This window comes from Xenopus laevis, chromosome 9_10L (genome assembly GCF_017654675.1).
Source record: "Xenopus laevis strain J_2021 chromosome 9_10L, Xenopus_laevis_v10.1, whole genome shotgun sequence".
NCBI lineage: Eukaryota > Metazoa > Chordata > Amphibia > Anura > Pipidae > Xenopus > Xenopus laevis.
In genome coordinates, this window is record NC_054387.1 from 79,322,451 (window position 1) to 79,341,832 (window position 19,382).

General features: G+C 37.2%; 1 protein-coding gene across 2 annotated transcripts in view; it reads left to right on the plus strand.

Annotated features, from left to right (window-relative positions):
- osbpl6.L (oxysterol binding protein like 6 L homeolog) overlaps positions 1-19,061 on the plus strand; it is a 122,741-nt gene extending 103,680 nt beyond the window's left edge. For both annotated transcript variants that reach the window (XM_018235945.2, XM_018235946.2), the window contains 8 exons: positions 61-198; positions 626-689; positions 1,220-1,298; positions 2,779-2,923; positions 7,713-7,857; positions 9,260-9,386; positions 11,980-12,102; positions 17,126-19,061. In XM_018235945.2, the coding sequence (XP_018091434.1) occupies positions 61-198; positions 626-689; positions 1,220-1,298; positions 2,779-2,923; positions 7,713-7,857; positions 9,260-9,386; positions 11,980-12,102; positions 17,126-17,234 (930 nt within the window). In that variant the 3' untranslated portion in view covers positions 17,235-19,061. The remainder of the gene's footprint in view (positions 1-60; positions 199-625; positions 690-1,219; positions 1,299-2,778; positions 2,924-7,712; positions 7,858-9,259; positions 9,387-11,979; positions 12,103-17,125) is intronic.
- Positions 19,062-19,382: the final 321 nt, after the last annotated feature.

Genomic DNA, 19,382 nt, shown 5'->3' on the forward strand with positions numbered 1-19,382 from the left:
GGTGTGCAAATATGTTTGCATTATTAAGATAACATATATCCAACTTACACTTTCTTGTAGGCCCTAGTTGCTGCATTTGCGGTCTCAGGATACGCTTCCACTTACTATCGAGCAGGAAGCAAACCGTTTAACCCTGTGCTCGGAGAGACCTATGAATGTATAAGAGAAGACAAAGGATTTCGGTTTTTTTCAGAGCAGGTAAGTTATAGATTGGAACCTTGGTATGATACATCTTAGTGCCATATATATTTCTGTGTTTTTTTATGGGATTTGCATCCTGGCCAGATAAGCATGGAAGGGGCCAAACATTAGGAAAAAACTTTTAAACTAAACTACCACCCCTCACAGTCTATGTCTGCCATTGGGATTTGAGAATTGCCTCCATAGATTGGACATCTTTTCTTTGAAGAATAACATTATTAAGTATTAAACAATGTTAATAGTTCATTCACAATTACATTTTAAAGTGAAGGTGGTGCCTTTCTGGCTGGGTGCCCAAGACAAATGCATTCAAGCTTTACTATAAAAACCTTTGTTCACTGTGGGGCAGTATGGCAGCAATTCATTTAGTTTTAACTTTTAATCTTCTCTGGTTTTGAATAATAATATTATTATTATATTTCAGGTTAGTCATCACCCCCCAATTTCAGCCTGTCATTGTGAATCGAAGAATTTTGTCTTCTGGCAAGGTATGTTTAAAAAACAATGAAATATTGTGTAATGAGTATTTTGGTGTATTATTTCTGATAATGCATAGTATTAGAATGCATCTCTTAGAATAGATTATAAACCCGATGTGTCAGGGGCATCCTTTCTGTTGTCTCTTTACAATTTAGCACTACTACTGTACTGGAATACAATAGTCAAGTTCACATTTTTTGCAGGAAATAAGTTGTACACCATCGAAAATTACATTACATTGTTCCAGTCATTTTCACTGAGGCTGAAAAACTCAAATGTTTTAAAATAAAACAGTTGCTTGAGATTATTTCCAACGACTTCTATAGAACCTTTCCAGCTTTTACTTGCTGAGTTTTTTTGTCTCCTTTTGGGGGTCTTGGAGACGTGGCTGGTCAGAGAACGGCTAGGTGCACGACTTTCACCATATTTCATATATTTCATAGTTTCTCTCTGTTAGGGTTTTCTTGTGGTATTTGCTTGAATTTTCTTGTAGTGGAATAGAAAGCTGTTTCTCAATAAACACCCTTTTGACTTGCAGATATCAGATGGAAAAATAAATTTTGGGGGAAATCAATGGAAATATTGCCTTTTGGAACAGTGAATGTTAAATTACCAAAGTAAGACTTCTTTATTTTTGTTTTACTTTTTTGAATGTTAAAAGTAGTTTCATAATGACATTTAAATTGTCACTATTCCTTCTTTTTATTTCCCCTTTGCATAATTGCTGTAGAAAAAATTAGACATGAATAAAGACATGTGTAATGGAGGAAGAGCAATTATGTAATAAAGATGCTAGGGATCATTTTTGATTCCCTTTAGTGCTCACCTATCAAGCACTTGCTCCTTGGGCAATGCTGCTCTCTATACCGAGCACCAGATCAAAAGTCTGGCAAAGAGAACAACGTCGGAGGCAAAGTAGTAAGCAGAGGGGTTACACATACAGGCCTCCCCCTTCCCATCCCTTACTAATACTACTCTGGCTTACACAGTTGTTGTTGTATTTGTAGGGAAAGTCTACTGTGTCTCCTTATATTGCTTTCTGCTCCAACTGCCAGATTTTTGACTCTGTGCAGAGAACAGCATTCCCTGGGACGCAAGTGCTTATATAAGTAAACACTAAGGGGAATATTTGTGGGGAAAGCCGCAGGTCTCTGTGCCAATTTGCACAAAGCCTAAGGCATAAAAAAGGAACGGTAACACCAAAAAATTCAAGTTATTTAAATTAATGAAACTATAATGCCCTGTTACCCTGCACTTTTTGCTGTTACTGTTCCTTTAAGCTTCACAAATGACCTCTGAAATGGGCCTGCAAGAGTGGTGGATGTTGGTGGGTTGGCTGACATGGACAGGTTTATATTTAAATGTATTCGTATTTTAGTTGTATTTTTTAATACATTACATCTGTTATCAAAGTTGATCTGGCCTGCCAGAGTATTATGTGGATCCCTTCCAAGGTGAATTACCATTATCCCTTTCTGTCTATGTAACGCCTATTGCGTTTAGGGTTGTCTGCACCTAATTATTGTGAGAGGGCCCTTGAGTTCAGGTTCTCTGATGGGTCCTAGGAGGCCCAGTCTTACACTGTCTAATATATATACATATAATTCAGGCAGCCTCGGCTGAATTGCTCTGTTTTGGTATTTGCATTGGTGTATAATAAAAAAATAAAAATTTACCAAGTCAGAATACATGTTTAACAAATAAGTTTCATGGTTCTATATCTCATTGTGGAAAAACTGTTCATAAAGACAAAAAGTACAGAGGTACAGTTCAAGTCTGTGTGCCAGTATGGTTGGTTGCACAACCCTGGAACCTTCTGCTTATGGAAGGCAGTAGTCCATTGTAAGAAAATAATGAACAAGTACTACAGATCCAGTCTAGTATGGTTTACTGGTATCACTAAAGCAGGGACATTTCTATAAGCCCAGATCACCAATCGGAAAGGTTTATGCTGGACCACTAGACCACTCTAGATTGAATTGAGTTGCACTTTTTGTGCATGGAAATAAAATAAAATCTTATGAAGGTATACAATGTTCAGAGATGTTACTTTTGGATCCTAGCAGCACTTTTAGAACTGACAGATGCTTTTTTCAGGTACGGAGATTGTTACGTCTGGAACAAAGTCACCACATGCATACACAACATCCTCAGTGGGAGGAGATGGATAGAGCATTACGGTGAAATCACCATCCGGAACTCAAAGAACTGTGTTTCAACGTGTAAAATGACATTTATCAAGGTAAGAAATCCTGCAAGATCAGCTGAAGTGTTATTGATTTTCAGATACAAGCCGGCTGACAAAGACAACCTTTACGTCTTTATCAGTAATGATACCGAGCCATATTGGGTTAGTGTAATAACTCCTCTCTTTAACATGATGTGATTTTATATAGAAAACCTTTTATCTGCACAGCATATTAAAGAACATGAGCTTGAAACCTCACACCTGTTCATTAATATTGTATGTAGAGATTTATAATACCGGTATATATACACTTATATTATGATTTGATGTTCTGTGTACAGTAGATGTATTTTTTCCTTTCTTTTACTGTAAACTTTCTACTGTGGCATCTCTTGTATTATTTAACCATTATATACGATTTGAAATACAATCGTTTGTTCTATTCTCACGAGTCGCAGCATTATTAGTTAGTTCATTGTATCTCCATTGTTATGTTTCATGGAGTTTTCTAAAAGTATTTCCATATTTTTGATGACTAGGAGAGACACCCCCAGTTGGTTTGACTAAGTTCCATCAATTTATTAACAGGGATTCCATAAAATGAGTTGCTTTTTATCTGCAGTATTTGAAAGAGATTATTCTCCTTGATACTTGGTTCTGCTGGATTATGTATGAACCATGTGATGAATGGATTCCATTGGTGTGAAGCACTTTTTATTATGGGAAACAATTAATTTCCACATCCAGTTTATGGAAAGAATCTTATGACACAGACTGAATAAACTCAGCCTAGATGTCAGCCAAAGTCTGTATTCAAATCTGGGGACAGTAGCTCTTTTATTTAGGATGTTTTATGGCGACAAGTTATATAATTTTGACTATCCTCTTGAATGGCAGATAACCCTATATTTTGTAGAAATTCTTATATCAATGAAGATATTAACTAGTTCACTAAAATATTGAATTTTACATTACCCGTTGCAGCAGTAGTGTAGACTGATAAGTCTTTTAAAAGCCCAAATAAATTACAGGTACAAAGTACAGGTATGGGACCTATTATCCAGACTTTTTGGAACCTGGACCTGGACTTTTCCACATAAGGGAAGTCTACAAACAATCATTAAATAAACCCAATAGGATTGTTTTGTCACCAATAAGAATGAATTATATCCTAGTGGAAATCAATGTACAAGGTTCTGTTTTATTATTACAGAGAAAAAGGAAATAATGTTTAAAAATTTGAATTATTTTATTAAAATGGAGTTTATGGCCTTCCCATAATTTGGAGCTTTCTGGATAATGAATCCCATACCTTTACTAGCTAACAAAGGCTGCATCAAGTTTCATTATTATTAAACTAGGTTTACAGGGATCTGTATCATCAAAATAAAGGGTTTGTTTTTTTGCTTGGAAAAATACCAACATTGTTTAGATAATCTTGTTGGCATTGGAAAGATTTGTTTTACTTTAATTTGTGAAAACGTCACCACTTTTCTGCTTGAATATTTTCTTGTACACATAGACCTATAATTCAGTATTCCCTGGTGTTATGGATAAATAATACTGATGTTTGTCCAATTTCTGGGTACAGGCAGCTGGAAAGAAATAGGTACACAAACAGCAGAAAATACAAATATTATGCTGACTTTTTTATTGATAGAACAAAGTCAGTGCTTTTGTATCCTAGGTATAATAATGTGCAAATCACACAGGCACAAGGTCCAAAAATAGTCCATCCTAAAAAAAAAGGGGCCCAATACATGAATTCCACAGGCCAAAAAGCACAGCGAAAAAACAAATTCCCAATGACAAGGGAAATGGTTGACAACATATTATGGTCATTTAGAAAAACACTGTGCTGTAATATGAACACAATGTAGGGCATATTGATGAATCCATAATTATGTGCACTGCATTGTGGGTAAAAATATGGTGATTACCCCTATAGATAGGTTTTATGCTTTTTTTAATGGCACACACTTTTTTTTCAGGGTCACTTTAAAATTGTTTACAAAATAAGTGCCTTCGTGGGGAAGTAGCTAGTAAGAGGTTCTGGGAGTGGTTACAGCCCCAGTACTGGTATGGGACCTGTTATCCAGAATGCTCGGGATCTGAGGTCTTTCAGATAACGGATCTTTCTGTAATTTGGATCTCCATACTTTGTCTACTAAGAAATAATTTAAACATTAAATAAACCCAGTAGGATTGGTTTGCCTCCAATAAGGATTAATTATATCTTAGTTTGAATCAAGGACGAGGTACTGTTTAATTATTACAGAGAAAAAGGACTATAATGGAGTCTATGGGAGATGGCCTTTCCGTAATTCAGAACTTTCTGGATACCGAGTTTCCAGATAACAGATTCTATACCTGTACTCCTCAAAAGGAGTACTGAATATAAGAAAGTTTGTTTGTATTGTCTGTTATTGTAAAAACTCTACTTCCCCTGATGTATATTGGTTTATAATCAGTAAGAAATAAATGAACCTGTGAAGCAGCCAGTGGTTACTTGTCCATTATGCTGCTTTTAGGTTTCATGTATTTCACACCAATGTCCCTATTTGAAATGATATAGTTAACATCTGCCTGCTTCCTTGCTACAAATTGATGTATAATTTCTCGAGGCAAGTCATTGTGACTCACTAGAATAGAAGGTATCATTATCATCATTTGTATGTAAGGTTGCGCTGCTTTATCATTTATTATAGCAATTTGCAATCCGTGCTTTCCGACAGCTGGAGTATCACTTCAAATGCATAAAAACACATTTTAGGCTGCCTCTTGATTCCTCTGCAAACTCCAAACATTGTGTGAAAGCTTGCTGGAAATCCCAACTGAGCAGATAGGCTTTGACTGCTTCATATCTGCTATTAGTTGTCAGTTAAAGCCAATGCTAAAGATTCTTCATTCCTCTATTATATGTTGCTATGTCCTGAATTTAAAAAAAAGAGTAGTCTTTGCAAAAAGAGGTGTGTCCCTATACATTAAAATATTTTATTGCAAATGTGCATAGTCGGACTGTATTTGTATGTCAGAACCAAGGAAGCAAAGCCAAAACATTGAGCGTTAATAATAATCATAATGTACAGTCATCAGAAGGTTTCATGGTTCCCATAATACAACAAAAATCCAATGCTGTGACAAAGGGCATATACAGTAGTACAGAGCATCTGCTAATAAATGTACATTGCTGGGCTCCACTGACTAATTGCATATTAATGGAATACAATCACTGCAGTAGGGTTTATTTACATGTATCCCACAAATTCACATGATCTGGAAACCTTCACACAAAGGCCCTGCTTATACTGAACATTTGCTGACTTTAAGAAAAAAACCCATTGACTGCATGGTTAGGAGATAGTAGTAAAACTTAAACAGCAGTTATTGATTTCATTTACAGTCAGCCGATCACTATTTGCAGTAGTAAAACTCACAGTGGTTTAATTTATTCCCATTGCAGTCAGAGAAATTAATCCACATGGTACTAAGCTGCATTTCTCCCAGGTTTCATGCGCTATGCATAGCTGAACTTAATGAACCAATGTTTAATGAATGAGAGAGAAGTGCCGAGAATATTATGCTGTAATTTTAAGCCTGTACATGTGTGCAGCAGCTAATGAGAACAAGAAAAGATGGGTTTCCAATCACTAACTCATGTGTCTGACCTAGGAAAACTGCATGATTCCATTAAGGGCATTTGTACCTGTGGATTCCTGCAGGTTCGTGGATTCGTGGACATTGCAGTGCAGTCAGTCTTGACTAATGGGAGCACAAGTAAAGTTGGCCATACATTAAAAGATGCGCTGGTTTGGGGAGGTCACCAAACCAGTGGATTTTTCACAGATATGCCCACCTTAAAGGGGAACTATCACGAAAATGAAAACGTAATATTAGCTTCAGCACACTGAAACTTTCTAAATACAATCAGTTAAAAATTCTGTACCGTTTCTGAAATATTCAAGTTTATATTCACTATCCCTCTCTCAGCATCTGCTTCTCTTCATTCTGTCTTCGTGCAGCAGTTGGGTGTCAGATGAATGATTCAATATATTTTATAGGGGTGGGTGGCTCCTTTTGCCTAGAAGATGTATTGGAGCTCACTCTATTAAAATCACCAGACATCATGTCTCTCTACATGCAGAATTTGTGCAAAAGGCAGTTATTTTGTTAGATTTTGTTTGTACTGGAATCAGTTATTTGAGTGAGCTCTAATACATCTGCTAGGAAAGGGAGCCCCCCCTATGAGATATATTGGATCATTCATCTGACACCCAACTGCTGCATGAAGACAGCGTGAAGAGAAACAGATGCTGAAAGAGGGATAGTGAATATAAACGTGATTATTTCCGAAATAATTCAGAATATTTAACGGTTTGTATTTAGAAAGTTTCTTACTTCAGTATGAGGAAGCTTAGATTAAACTTTCATTTCCGCGATAGTTCCCCTTTAAGGTGTGAAATATCAGGCTAAACCATTCCTTTGGCCCTCAGGCCACCGATCAGATCATAATTGCCAGCAGTTGAATCCAGGGCTAAATCAATGAGCAGATGCAGACTTGAGAAAAATCAAACTCGTCTGATTGACACCTGCCCGATTTACACCCAGATATCACTGAGGTGGGCACACTGAAGGCCCCCATACATGGGCAGATAAGATGCAGAATTTGAAGGTGCCAAATCAGCAACTTAAATCTGCCTGTGTATGGGTGGCCACCTTTAGCACTCTGCAGTTTTATCTGTATTCATGAATTTCCATGAGTACAGATTCACTCAGAACAGTCGTCTTCTGCCATGAGATGGACAAGCCGCCAGATGATTTATTGCTGTCTGTTTATCTGCAGGGAAGCTACTGGAACGCCAGCGCTAATGAAATCCATGGTGTTGTGATGGATCAGGAAGGAAAAGTGGTTCATCGGCTCTTTGGAAAGTGGCATGAAGGCCTGTATTGTGGGGATGCACCTGCAGCAAAATGCATATGGAGGCCAGGTAGAGACCCTCAACTATGGAATAGAAAATATTCCTTTGACAGAATGTGTGTTGTCTATGGAGCATTCATATACACGGTACTGTCGAGTTCTGCTCTCTGATGTTCATGAATGAACAGACATTAAAGCAGACATGTACTTGTCATGCCTAATTGCCCTTGCACTGAAATGATGGAGTTTTTAGCGCATACAAAACTATCTTTCTCTGCATATCTGCATTTATATTTCAAACTGGGAATTACAATATGTTAAGCATTGGAATATGAGCTCAGCACAGGGTTTTGTACAGTTCCCAAACATAAGCAAATATTGTGCTAATGGTTCAGGTGATATTAAACAAATTGGCCTGGTCATAGGACCAAATGAGGAAATCTTCTGATCCTGTGTAAGCAACTGCCTGTTTGTACACGTATGGGACCTGTTATCCAGAATGCTCGTGACCTGGGGTTTTCCAGATAATGGATCTTTCCATAATTCATACCTTAAGTCTATTAGGTAATCATGTAAACATGAAATACACCCAATAAGCTGGTTTTATGCTCAGTAAGGATTAATTATATCTTAGTTTGGAAAAAGTACAAGGTACTGTTTCATTATTACAGAGAAAAAGGAAATCATTTTTTTTTTTAAATTTGGATTATTTGGATAAAATGGAGTCTATGGGAGATGGCCTTTCCTTGATTTAGAGCTTTCTGGATAACGGGTTTCTGGATAATGGATCCCATACCTGTACTTAAAAACTGGGTGGATGAGCTTGAGCCTATATGGCGCTATTCTATGACAATGGAAATGTGCAGCCAAGGGCATACTATACCACATTCATATAAGTTTTTGTTTTCAGTACAACATGATTCCCTCCTTTCTACTATTACAGTAGACCCCCCCCCCCTTTTTATGTTTTAGGGGACCAAAAAAATATGAAAAAAATCGAGGAAAATTTTAAATCAAGGAAATGCAAAAATCAGAAAAATTTATTATGCGTTATATTTTTGTGGGACTACATAAAAACAGTGTTAGGGAAAAGTTAAAATCTGAGTAAGTAAAATTGAGGTCTCACTGTATAGGAAACTATGTATGTGTTGGGTAGCATCACCCCAGCACTCTGGTTGTACCCCGTGTCCACGTAAGCCCTGCCCCTATTTTAGCCCAGAAATTGGAACAACATGTCTGTCTGGAGCCCTGGCAGGATTACTATCTGTTTCTCTCTCACAAACCAGAGAGTATTTTCAGTTGGAGGCCATTTGAAAATATTTCATAGAATAAATAAACCAATAACATACTAAATGTTTATTTAAATATGAGCCTCCCTTCTTTTTGTATATTTAGTTTTACTGCATAGTTTACCCGACTTTCTGTACAGGTGTTCTAGAGAAAATGATTATTGTAACACTTTAATCTCTCAGGTTCCATGCCCATCAACTATGAGCTCTATTACGGTTTCTCGAGATTCGCCATAGAGTTGAATGAGCTGGATCCCGTGCTGAAAGACTTCCTTCCATGGACTGATGCAAGATTCAGGCCAGATCAAAGGTAAACAAGTAAAAGCAGTCAATGTTCAGCTGCAAGTCATTCTGCAGGACTGTGTGACATAAGGGGTCATTTACAAATGCAGATGCACCACTCATTAGAGCTATTTGCATCCAAAGACGCTCCTATACATTTATATAAATGTGCTACGTGTCTGCGTCCATCCTGCCGAAATGCTGGAGAACTCTGGAGCTACCTCCACCCTGAAAGGGGTTGTTCACCTTTAATTTAACTTTTAGTATGATGTAGAGAATGATATTCTGAGATGATTTGCCATTGATTTTCATTTTGTATTCTCTGTGTTTTTTTTTTGTTATTTAGCTTTTTATGTAGCAGCTGTCCAGTTTGTAATTTCAGCAATCTGCATTGATGCATTGATTTGAATAAGAGACTGCAATATGAATAGGAAAGGGCCTGAATAGAAAGACGAGTAATAAAAATTAGCAATATCAATACATTTATTTGTTGCCTTACAAAGCATTTGTTTTTTTTTTAGATGGGGTCAGTGACCCCTATTTGAAAGCTGGAAAGAATCAGAAGAATAAAGCAAATAATTCTTAAAAACTATAAAAAAGAAAAAATGAATGCCAATTGAAAGTTGCTTAGAATTAGCCATACTATAACATGCTAAAAGTTGAAGGAAAACTATATCCCCCAAACAATGTAGGTCTTTATAAAAAGATATTGAATAAAACAGCTCATATGTAAAATCCTGCTTCATGTAAATAAACCATTTTCACAATAATATACTTTTTATGTGCCATTGGGTAATCATAAATAGAAAATTGCCATTTTAAAAAATATAGGCCGTCCCCTGGGATCTTATGATTCACTGTGCACACAAACACATCAAATAAACTATACATGTTAGGTCACATGAGCCAATTAACAGACAGAGTTCTGTGTTTTACTTCCACACTTCTTCCTGTTACAGTTAGAGCTGCAGTATTTCTGGTCAGGTGATCTCTGAGGCAGCACAGAGACCATCACGAAATGGTGGTTCAAAGCAAGAGATGTAAAAGGGCAGTTTTTACTTAAATATATTTTCCAGTTTGGTAAGATTCTTTCATATGCCACTTAATTTGATATAAACTATCTGTTGCTTAAGTATTCATTGTTGGGGTTTAGTTTTCCTTTAACTTAAAGGAGACATATTATGTAAAAAACAAGAATGTACCAGTGCATTAAACTCTTTTAGATATAGAATGAATGTGCTTTAAAAAGTTGTGTTTCTTGTTACTTTACTGAAAACTTCTGCAAAAACCCTACTAGTCCTTCTGTTCCACTTTCTGTTGCCTTCTTTCCCAGGCTGTGCAGGGGAGCTGGCAGCACTCAATACACTGCATTGAAGGATAGGAACCAATCAGCAACTAGTTTGACCTGATAGGGAACTGAAGCCTGTCTTTGCTTGTGTGACTGCAGGGCTGTAATAGGCCCCTCCTTCTATGCTTCTGGTAGGGACCGTTAGGACACACCCACCCACACCCACCCTTCATTTGAAACAGAGACAGGGATCAGAGAACATCTATTGGGAGATCTAATAAAGGGGTTCATGTATTATACATTATTGCCTACAAAATTGTCATTTATCCAATATGTCTTCTTAAAGGAGAAGGAACGGCTAAAATTAAGTAAGCTTTATCAGAAAGGTCTATATAAATACACCAGTAAACCCACAAAGTAATGCTGCTCTGAGTCCTCTGTCAAAAGAAACACAGCATTTCTTTCCTTTTATTGTGTATACATGGGCTTCTGTATCAGACTTCCTGTTTTCAGCATAAACCTCCAGGGCAGGGCTTGAGCATGCTCAGTTTGCTCCTCTCCCCCTCCCTCCTCCCACCCCTGCTGTAATCTAAGTGAGGAGGGAGAGACTCAGGCAGGAAGTGATGTCACACCAAGCTTATATGGCAGCTTCTATCCTAAACAAACAGAGGTATGGTAAAGCATTCTGCTGAATAAATATAGCGTTCTATCTTGCACTATTGTGGCTAATCTGTTGGCAATAAACTGTCTTGGAGCTTTCATTCTCCTTTAAAAGGTGAACCACCCTTTGAATGTGATGGTTATTCCCATAGCAAGTTGCATCAACAGTCACATCAGACTTGTAGCAAAAGAACTACAGATCATGGCAGTTTAACAACGTGCAGCAAAAGTGATATAAATCTCAATCTGAAAATTTAGCCACAGCTTGTGAACCCAATAGGGCAATTGTTTGAATGGGCACAGTTAAGGTATCAAGCCAAGTAGAATTACCTTGAGTGCCAATACTCTGCTACTCTACTACTAACTACTGTAGACCACAATGTAATTGCACATGGCACTTAAGGAGGCTAAAGCTAGGTACCCTATGGATGAGTACACTCGTTTACAGATGTTTCTCTATGCTTCTTGATATTTGTACAAGGATCTTTAACCTGAGCTACTAACTAATTACATTGTCAGACTGTAGATGGACAAAAGTTACAGGTTAAAATGTTGCACACACAATCCTTTACTATATTCCAGTTTGCTGATGAAACAGTCATTTGCCCAAGGAAAGTTGTTATAGTAAACCCAAACATAATTTGCCCATGTATTCTTCCTTGTTGTGTGTTAGGTTATTAGAAGAAGGGAATGTAGAAGCAGCAGCTATGGAAAAGCAAAGAATTGAGGAACTCCAGAGAAGTCGAAGAAAGTGCATGGAAGAAGACCATGTAGAATACACGCCAAAATATTTCCGGTGAGTTTGACTGTAAAGAAAGTGGCCAGTGGTTCTGGCCTGTTTACAAGGTCATAAATGAATGTGGCATTCAGGCCTATTCCTTACTATAGGCAGTGTTATGGTGGGATTAAAGTAGAGTTTTTCTGATGAGTTTTTCATCACTAACCCCCACTTTTTCTCCAGAAGTAGTATTATTTGTTGAAGGAGAAGTTCACCTCTAAATAAACTTTTAGGGGCTGGTTTGTCAAAATGTAAGAATAGAGCTCCCCCCACAGAAAAATGCACATCATTTCTATTCATTACTATTGGAAGCATATTAACCACACAGTGAACACGGTAACTTTCACCCATTGATAAATATAAGTCTAAAAATGAATAGAAAGTGGGTAAATGTTTCTGTGGTGAGCATCTCTATAATTTCAGCCCCTTAGTATGTTATGGAAACAGCTTTTCAAATGGTATCCAATATTTTTTTAGTATTTTCAGTGGTGTAACTACCATACAGCTGACCCCACGACTGTGGGATGTACAGTGCCCTGACTGTTGTGGAACTACAATTCCCATAACCCTTTGCTGGCCTGATTGCAACAGAATGATGGATTTTGTAGTTCTAACATTTCTTCAGCATGCAATAATAGGTCAGTATCTCACACAGTCCATGTCCCATGATTATGGGTTTGGTCACTCACACTGCCAACATAGACAATATCATCAGCAGCAGGAGGTCTATATGTGTGTGTGTGTGTGTGTGTGTGTGTGTGTGTGTGTGTGTGCAAACTACAAAGAGAAAATGCAAACATCTCGGCACATAATCTGTAACAATTGGAGGAAGGGGAAGATTGATACTGATGAATAATAAACAAATCACAGAGGGAGAATGGACAAATATAGCTTTCTTCATACAGTAAGGGGTGGTTAACAGCTCTATATTTAATCTGATGTATATATTTCAATTACTGGTGGATTATAGACCAGCAAGTGTAACAGAAATTACACAATGGGATACTGAGGAAATACAGTGGGTGTGTAAGATGAATATTTTTGGTCTCCTTTCTTACGTTTCTGTCACATCCTTACATGTAGTTTTAAATAAAGTCACATTGACTTCTTGCCAAATTGCATTCAACAATGCTAAAAACATCAAAAAGAGTAGGTATAATAAGTGGATATAATTTAGATATAATATAACATGCATTTTTTTCCCACAAATGCATTGTCCCCATAATGCACACTTATTAACCATGTATATCCATGTACATGATTGGGGAGATTGCATTGCGTGCCATAAACATCAGGGCACTATTGAGCATTTATTTTATGCACAGGTAGGGGCACATTTACTATGGGTCGAATATCGAGGGTTAATTAACCCTCAATATTCGACCATCGAAATTAAATCCTTCGACTTCGAATATCGAAGTCGAAGGATTTACCTCAATTTGTTCGATCGAACAATCAAAGGAAAAATTGTTTGATCGAACAAATAAATCCTTCAAATCGAACGGTTCGAAGGATTTTAATCCATCCATCGAACGATTTTTCTTCGATCAGAAATTGCTAGAAAAGCATTGGTGCTCGGTTGGTTTTAGGTGGCGAAGTAGGTGGTCGAAGTTTTTATTAAAACAACTGTTTCTTACCAAGGTTATTATTATGATGTTTGTCTGTCATTCGCTGCTCTAACAGCCTTTGCTCTTCTTGGAAGGCTTGTTATTGTTGGGCTTCCATGAAGCCACCTTTTAGAACAACTTAGCTGCGGTGAGGGTTGCTCCAAATGTAGGGGGTGGGTTGGTGATTTCAGTGGGTGGCGCACTGGTATAAGTAGACAATGACATAAGTGAGCGTATTGATGATGGATTCTCTGCTGATGGCAGAGAGTTGGTAAGAATTTAGGGGCATCAGGACTTAAATGGGCAGGTTATAGGCAGAACAAGAGGATATTACATTGCTGGTGAATTTGTAATATTGTCCCTGGCTTTGGCAAGTGTTTTACCGGATAGGCCCAATATCATTTAAATTCTTGTGGTTGCTAAGCTTGCCACCTGGCCAGTATTTAACTGGCCAGGTGGCAAGCTTAGCAACCACAAGAACTTAAATGATATTGGGCAGTGTCAGACAAACAGGCCCAGTGTTCCATTTCTGTCTATGACATCTGGCCTCTCGGGACAAACAGTATGTATAAAATCATAAATGGGAAACTGATAGCCAGAGCAGGATTAACAGAAGCAAAGCAGAGGCAAGCAGCCATAGAAGTCAAGTCCACAACCAGGTATATAATATAAGGATCACGCACCCAATTTTAAAAGGCAAAAATGTATTCCATCAAAAAGTTAAACACTTACATATTTTATGATACTTTTTGATGGAATATATTTTTGCCTTTTAAAATTGGGTGTGCGATCCTTATATTATATATTTGTATTCATTTTTAGGAGGTTTCATTTGGGCGGTCTTCTTTGGATAAGCACCCCACACATTAATAGAGGGTGTACGCCTTCTAAATAATATTTTTCAAGTCCACACAAGCCTATGATTAAGGGAAGGTGTTTCCGAAACGCGTAAGGCCTATGTATTTCCACAGTGCCCAGCAATAAAAAGCCTGTTTCTTATCGGAACCAAAAGTGCTGATTTATAAAGCCTGTTTGCTGCTGCAAAAAATGTCAACTCTAACAAGATTATAATATGCCCTGGACATAAGAAGAGGGAAGCAAGAAGAGAATGTGGAGGCGAGGAGCCATGTTACAGATGGACAATGCTGACACTGTACTGCCACCTACAGAAAGAAAATGGATATAACAAATATAAATCTCACAGTTGTTCAGTTAGGTTGAGATTTCTAAACTCCCATCAATCAAACAAATTCTGGAGAAATTACTTTAATGTTTTCCTGCTGAAATAAGAAAGGGCCTTTCCAAAACTCTTTCCATAAAATAGGAAGCATAGAACTGTACACAGTAGCATTAAGACTTGCTCTTTTTCTGAAGCCAGGTGCCCTACCCCAAACCATGCTAAATAGTCCCAGGCCCTAGTTTCTACAACAAGAAGCTTTACAGTTGCCATTACACATTCATGCAGGTAATGTTCTTCAGTTGTCTACCAAACCCTGACTTAAAGGGTATACATATACAGGCATAGGATCCATTATCTGGAAACCCATTATCCAGAAAGCTGCAAAATACAGGAAGGTCGTCTCCCATAGACTCCTTTATAATCAAATTATTTTAATTTTTTTAATGATTTCCTTTTTCTCTGTAATAATAAAACAGTACCGTGTACTTGATCCCAACTAAGATATAATTAATCCTTATTGGTGGAAAAACAATCCTATTGGTTTCAACTAATATTATTTAGTAGACTTAAGGTATGGTGATCCAAATTAGGCACTGCATTGGCCTTGATGCCACATGTGTAGCTGTAGCCTTAAATCGTTAATAAAATCTGCAATCAGCCAACAAGGCATTCCGCAATTTCACTATCTTCACTGTGAAGAACCCCCTACACTGCTTCAAATGAAAGTTCTTTCCACTAGTCTAAAGGTGGGCCTCTGGTTCTTTGATATTTCATTGGGAAAAAAAGTTCCCAGTGTTCTAGAATGTCCTCTTATGTTGCTGTAAAAAATAATCATGTAAAACAGCCCTAACCCTAACAATATACACTTAGGGGCAGATTTATCAAGGGTCGAATTTTGAATAAAAAAAACTTTGAAATTCGAATGAAAAGAGACCTATCAAAATTAAAAAAAAAAAAAAAAAAAATCAACATTTTTTTTCAGGTAAATAGTCCGTTTTTATTCGAATTCGAATCGTACGAATCAAAGTAACATCGTATTCGATCTTTCGATTCGAAGTCCACCAATTGTCTCCAAATAGGTTCTAGGAGGTCCCCCATAGGCTTAAATAGCAATTTGCCAGGTTTTGGATGGCGAATGGTCGGCCGAATTTTTAAAGAGACAGTACATGATAAATTTTAATATTAAAATTTTTGATTTTGATTTTTTTTCAAATTCAAATCGAATTTGGACTACTCCCTAATTGAAGTACACAAAAAATAGCTAGACATTTATTTTTTTTCATTCGAATTTTCATTTCGACCCTTGATAAATCTGCCCCTTACAGTTTAAATATTCCATCCCCTTTACCAGCTTAGTTGCACGTCTCTGCACAAGTAGCAACCAGTTTTTCATCTTGTAGTTGACTATTCAAAACACAAATTTCTATTTAGGTGCTATTTATCACCTATGTTCAGCCTCTTGGGCTTTCCAAGGTGACAAGGGGAACCGTAGATCAAATACAGCAGTGGAGCCCCTGGGGTTTAAATACTGATTAAAATCTGTCAATTCAAATCCAAATAAAGTAGCTATATAAACATTTTCGTACTGCTCATTTTAAACACAGAGGAAGTCAATTTTTTGTCACTCGTAATTGAGAATAACCTGCAACAACTGTTTTGCTTGGCAGGTAGTAAGTTTAGTCTGGAGGTTCAGGATATGCTGCTAAAATGTTTTAAAGGGGACCCATCACCCAAAAAAAATATTCCCAAATCCTATTTTATCACATTAGTCAAGCAAAATGAACTTTAATTACACTGTAAAAAATATTTGAATCTTGTTTCCATCAGTCTGGGAATTCATAATTATAGCAAGCAGGCAGGAGCCATTTTGTGGACACTGTTATTAAGGCAAGCCTTGTATCATCTCAGAATCTTGTTTGTGCACCAGAATGGGGTACCTGGTGTCCATCCCCATGTCCTGGTTACACAATTAAACAGTGAAGAGAATGGTGGAATGTGGGGAGAGCAGTGACATCTAGGAAGTGCTGAATGGAAAGTGAAAGTGATTGCTTGCCTAGGCATAGAGGAGGGGTAGGCAATATTTGATTGACAGTTGAGATTTTTAAATGAGCTTACAACAGCTATGAATGCTTAAATAAAAAAAAAAGAATTTGGATTTCATGTTTAATATGAAAAGGACTTTTATTATGCAGCTTTTTATGTCTGGGTAACAGGTCCCCTTTAAGTAAACATTGCTCTTTTTGTTCTGTTCCAGGAAGGTTATCGATAACCATCAGAAAGAGATGTGGATTTCCAGTGACACTTACTGGGAATTAAGGAAAGACCCTGGCTTTAGTAAAGTGGATTTACCCGTGCTTTGGTGATGTTGGAATGTGAAGTTCAAATATCACTCTCTAAAAAAATCAATATCTATGCACAAGTCGATTTCATATTTGCAACTAAAATGTCTTCTTTCTTCTGTTTCTATTTGTTTGGATGCACAAACATGCCATTTGCTTTCATATTCATTTAAAGCAAAAAAAAAAAAAAAGGACTTTTGCTAATGTATTATGTTAAATCCTATATGAAGAACATTTGCTGCATTTGTACAGACCTTCAGAGTAAGTGTGTGTACTGATATCAGTATGCCTATACTGCTGCTGAATGTAATCCAAAGTCATATAATGGAGTAACCAATGCTAACAATGTTTATTAAGGATGTGAAGATAGAAAAAAAAATACATTCATTACTAGTGTTTGCACAAATATTTTTTTATCTATATATACAAGATGAACTCCCACAAGAGGCTGGATACTTTACTGGTGCCCAATGTTGTCACCTGTGCCCAAATTGCTTTCCCAATGAGCCTCTTTCGAGTACAGTTCTGCTGAATGCCTCATAGATTAAACCAGTGATCCTCAACCAGTGGTTCTTGAGCAACATGTTCCTCACCAGCCTCTTGGATGTTGCTCCCAGCGGCCTCAAAGCAGGTGCTTATTTTTGAATTCCTGGTTTGGAGGCAAGTTTTGGTTGCATAAAAATCAGGTTTATGGTTATACAGAGCCCCCTGAGTGCTGTGAATTCATGTAGACCAACTGAATTGCCAACCATATACTTTATTTGGCCCCCCCCAGGAACTTTTTCATACTTGTGTTGCTCCCCAACTCTTTTTACAATTGAATGTTGCATTTATATCATGGGTATAAATGTTGGGGATCCCTGGGTTAAACTAAGAGGATATGAACATTTTTATAGAAAAATAAAGCCATTACTTTTCTATGAATGGGTTAAAAGAAAGGGATATTCTTAACAGAGTGAAGAGAGAGAGAGTAAAATCTACGTGGATTGCTTCTAGTCTACACAGCATTTTGTAGGTGCTTTAAATTGGCTTTAGACATATTTTATAAGAAATAGGCATGTTATGTTAGTATATATCCCAAGCACTATAATGTAGTGGTTCCCATAATGTGTAGCTGCCACCCCTGGGGTAAAGCAGAGCAGAGAGCAGGCCCAGCCTACAAGGCAATCGGAATACAATTTAAGATAAATGCATATTTACTGACCTAACCTTGACATAGGCTAATGGGTCCTCCCTCCAAATACTGTATCCAAAAGGAGGGCTTCAACCCAAAAATTCTAAAAACATATTCTTTAATATATGTGTACGTGTGTTTATGAAAGACCTTTTCTATATGTATATAAAAATAGGTGGCACATTGGTGAGCATTACTGCCTTAATGCCTTGGGTTTTATTCTGACCAGGGCACTATTTATGTGGTGACTGTATTTTCTACCAATGTTTGCACGAGTTCCCCGCTCCCTATAGTCCAAAAGTATTCTGGTGCTTTAATTGGCTTTTAATGAAACCAACCATAGGGTGTGCATGTGGCAGGGAAATATAATAAGTTTCACTAAACAGAGACTGATGGTAGTGAAAACATCTTCTGTGTTAATCACTGCATAATATGTTAGTGCTAAGAATTAGAAACTGGCATTCATCTTTTATCAGACGTATCCTTAGCTCTCTACCATTTAGGAAATATATTAACATAAACACAACAAACGAGGGACTATACAGCCTTTGTTGAACACTCAGACGCTATACAATGGTTGACAGAATAATGTGATATAAATTGGGTAGATTAGAAACTGTGTGCAAAAATGCATGGCCTGCTACATTAATAAATGAATAAATAAATAAATAAAAATTGATCATTTCCTTAAATTAAACTGATTCTAAAATCTCTAAACAGTACAGTTTGCTATTGGTGTATGAGGGCTGCAGCATATTGGCATTGGATTAAACTACTGTATATGGCATGGAGTGAAGTGGAGATAGTAATAAACCACTCTAAAGACACACAGGGGAAGCAGGAGACACTTGAGCTGATATTTCTTAAACGGTGCAACATTTTTAGTAGCGAAATGAATTGCAGACAGGGGCAGAACTACAGACCCTGCAGCTGCAGGGGGCCCCAGGAGGTATAGGGCCCCATTAGGCTTTAATTCTTATATCATTTAAATATTGATA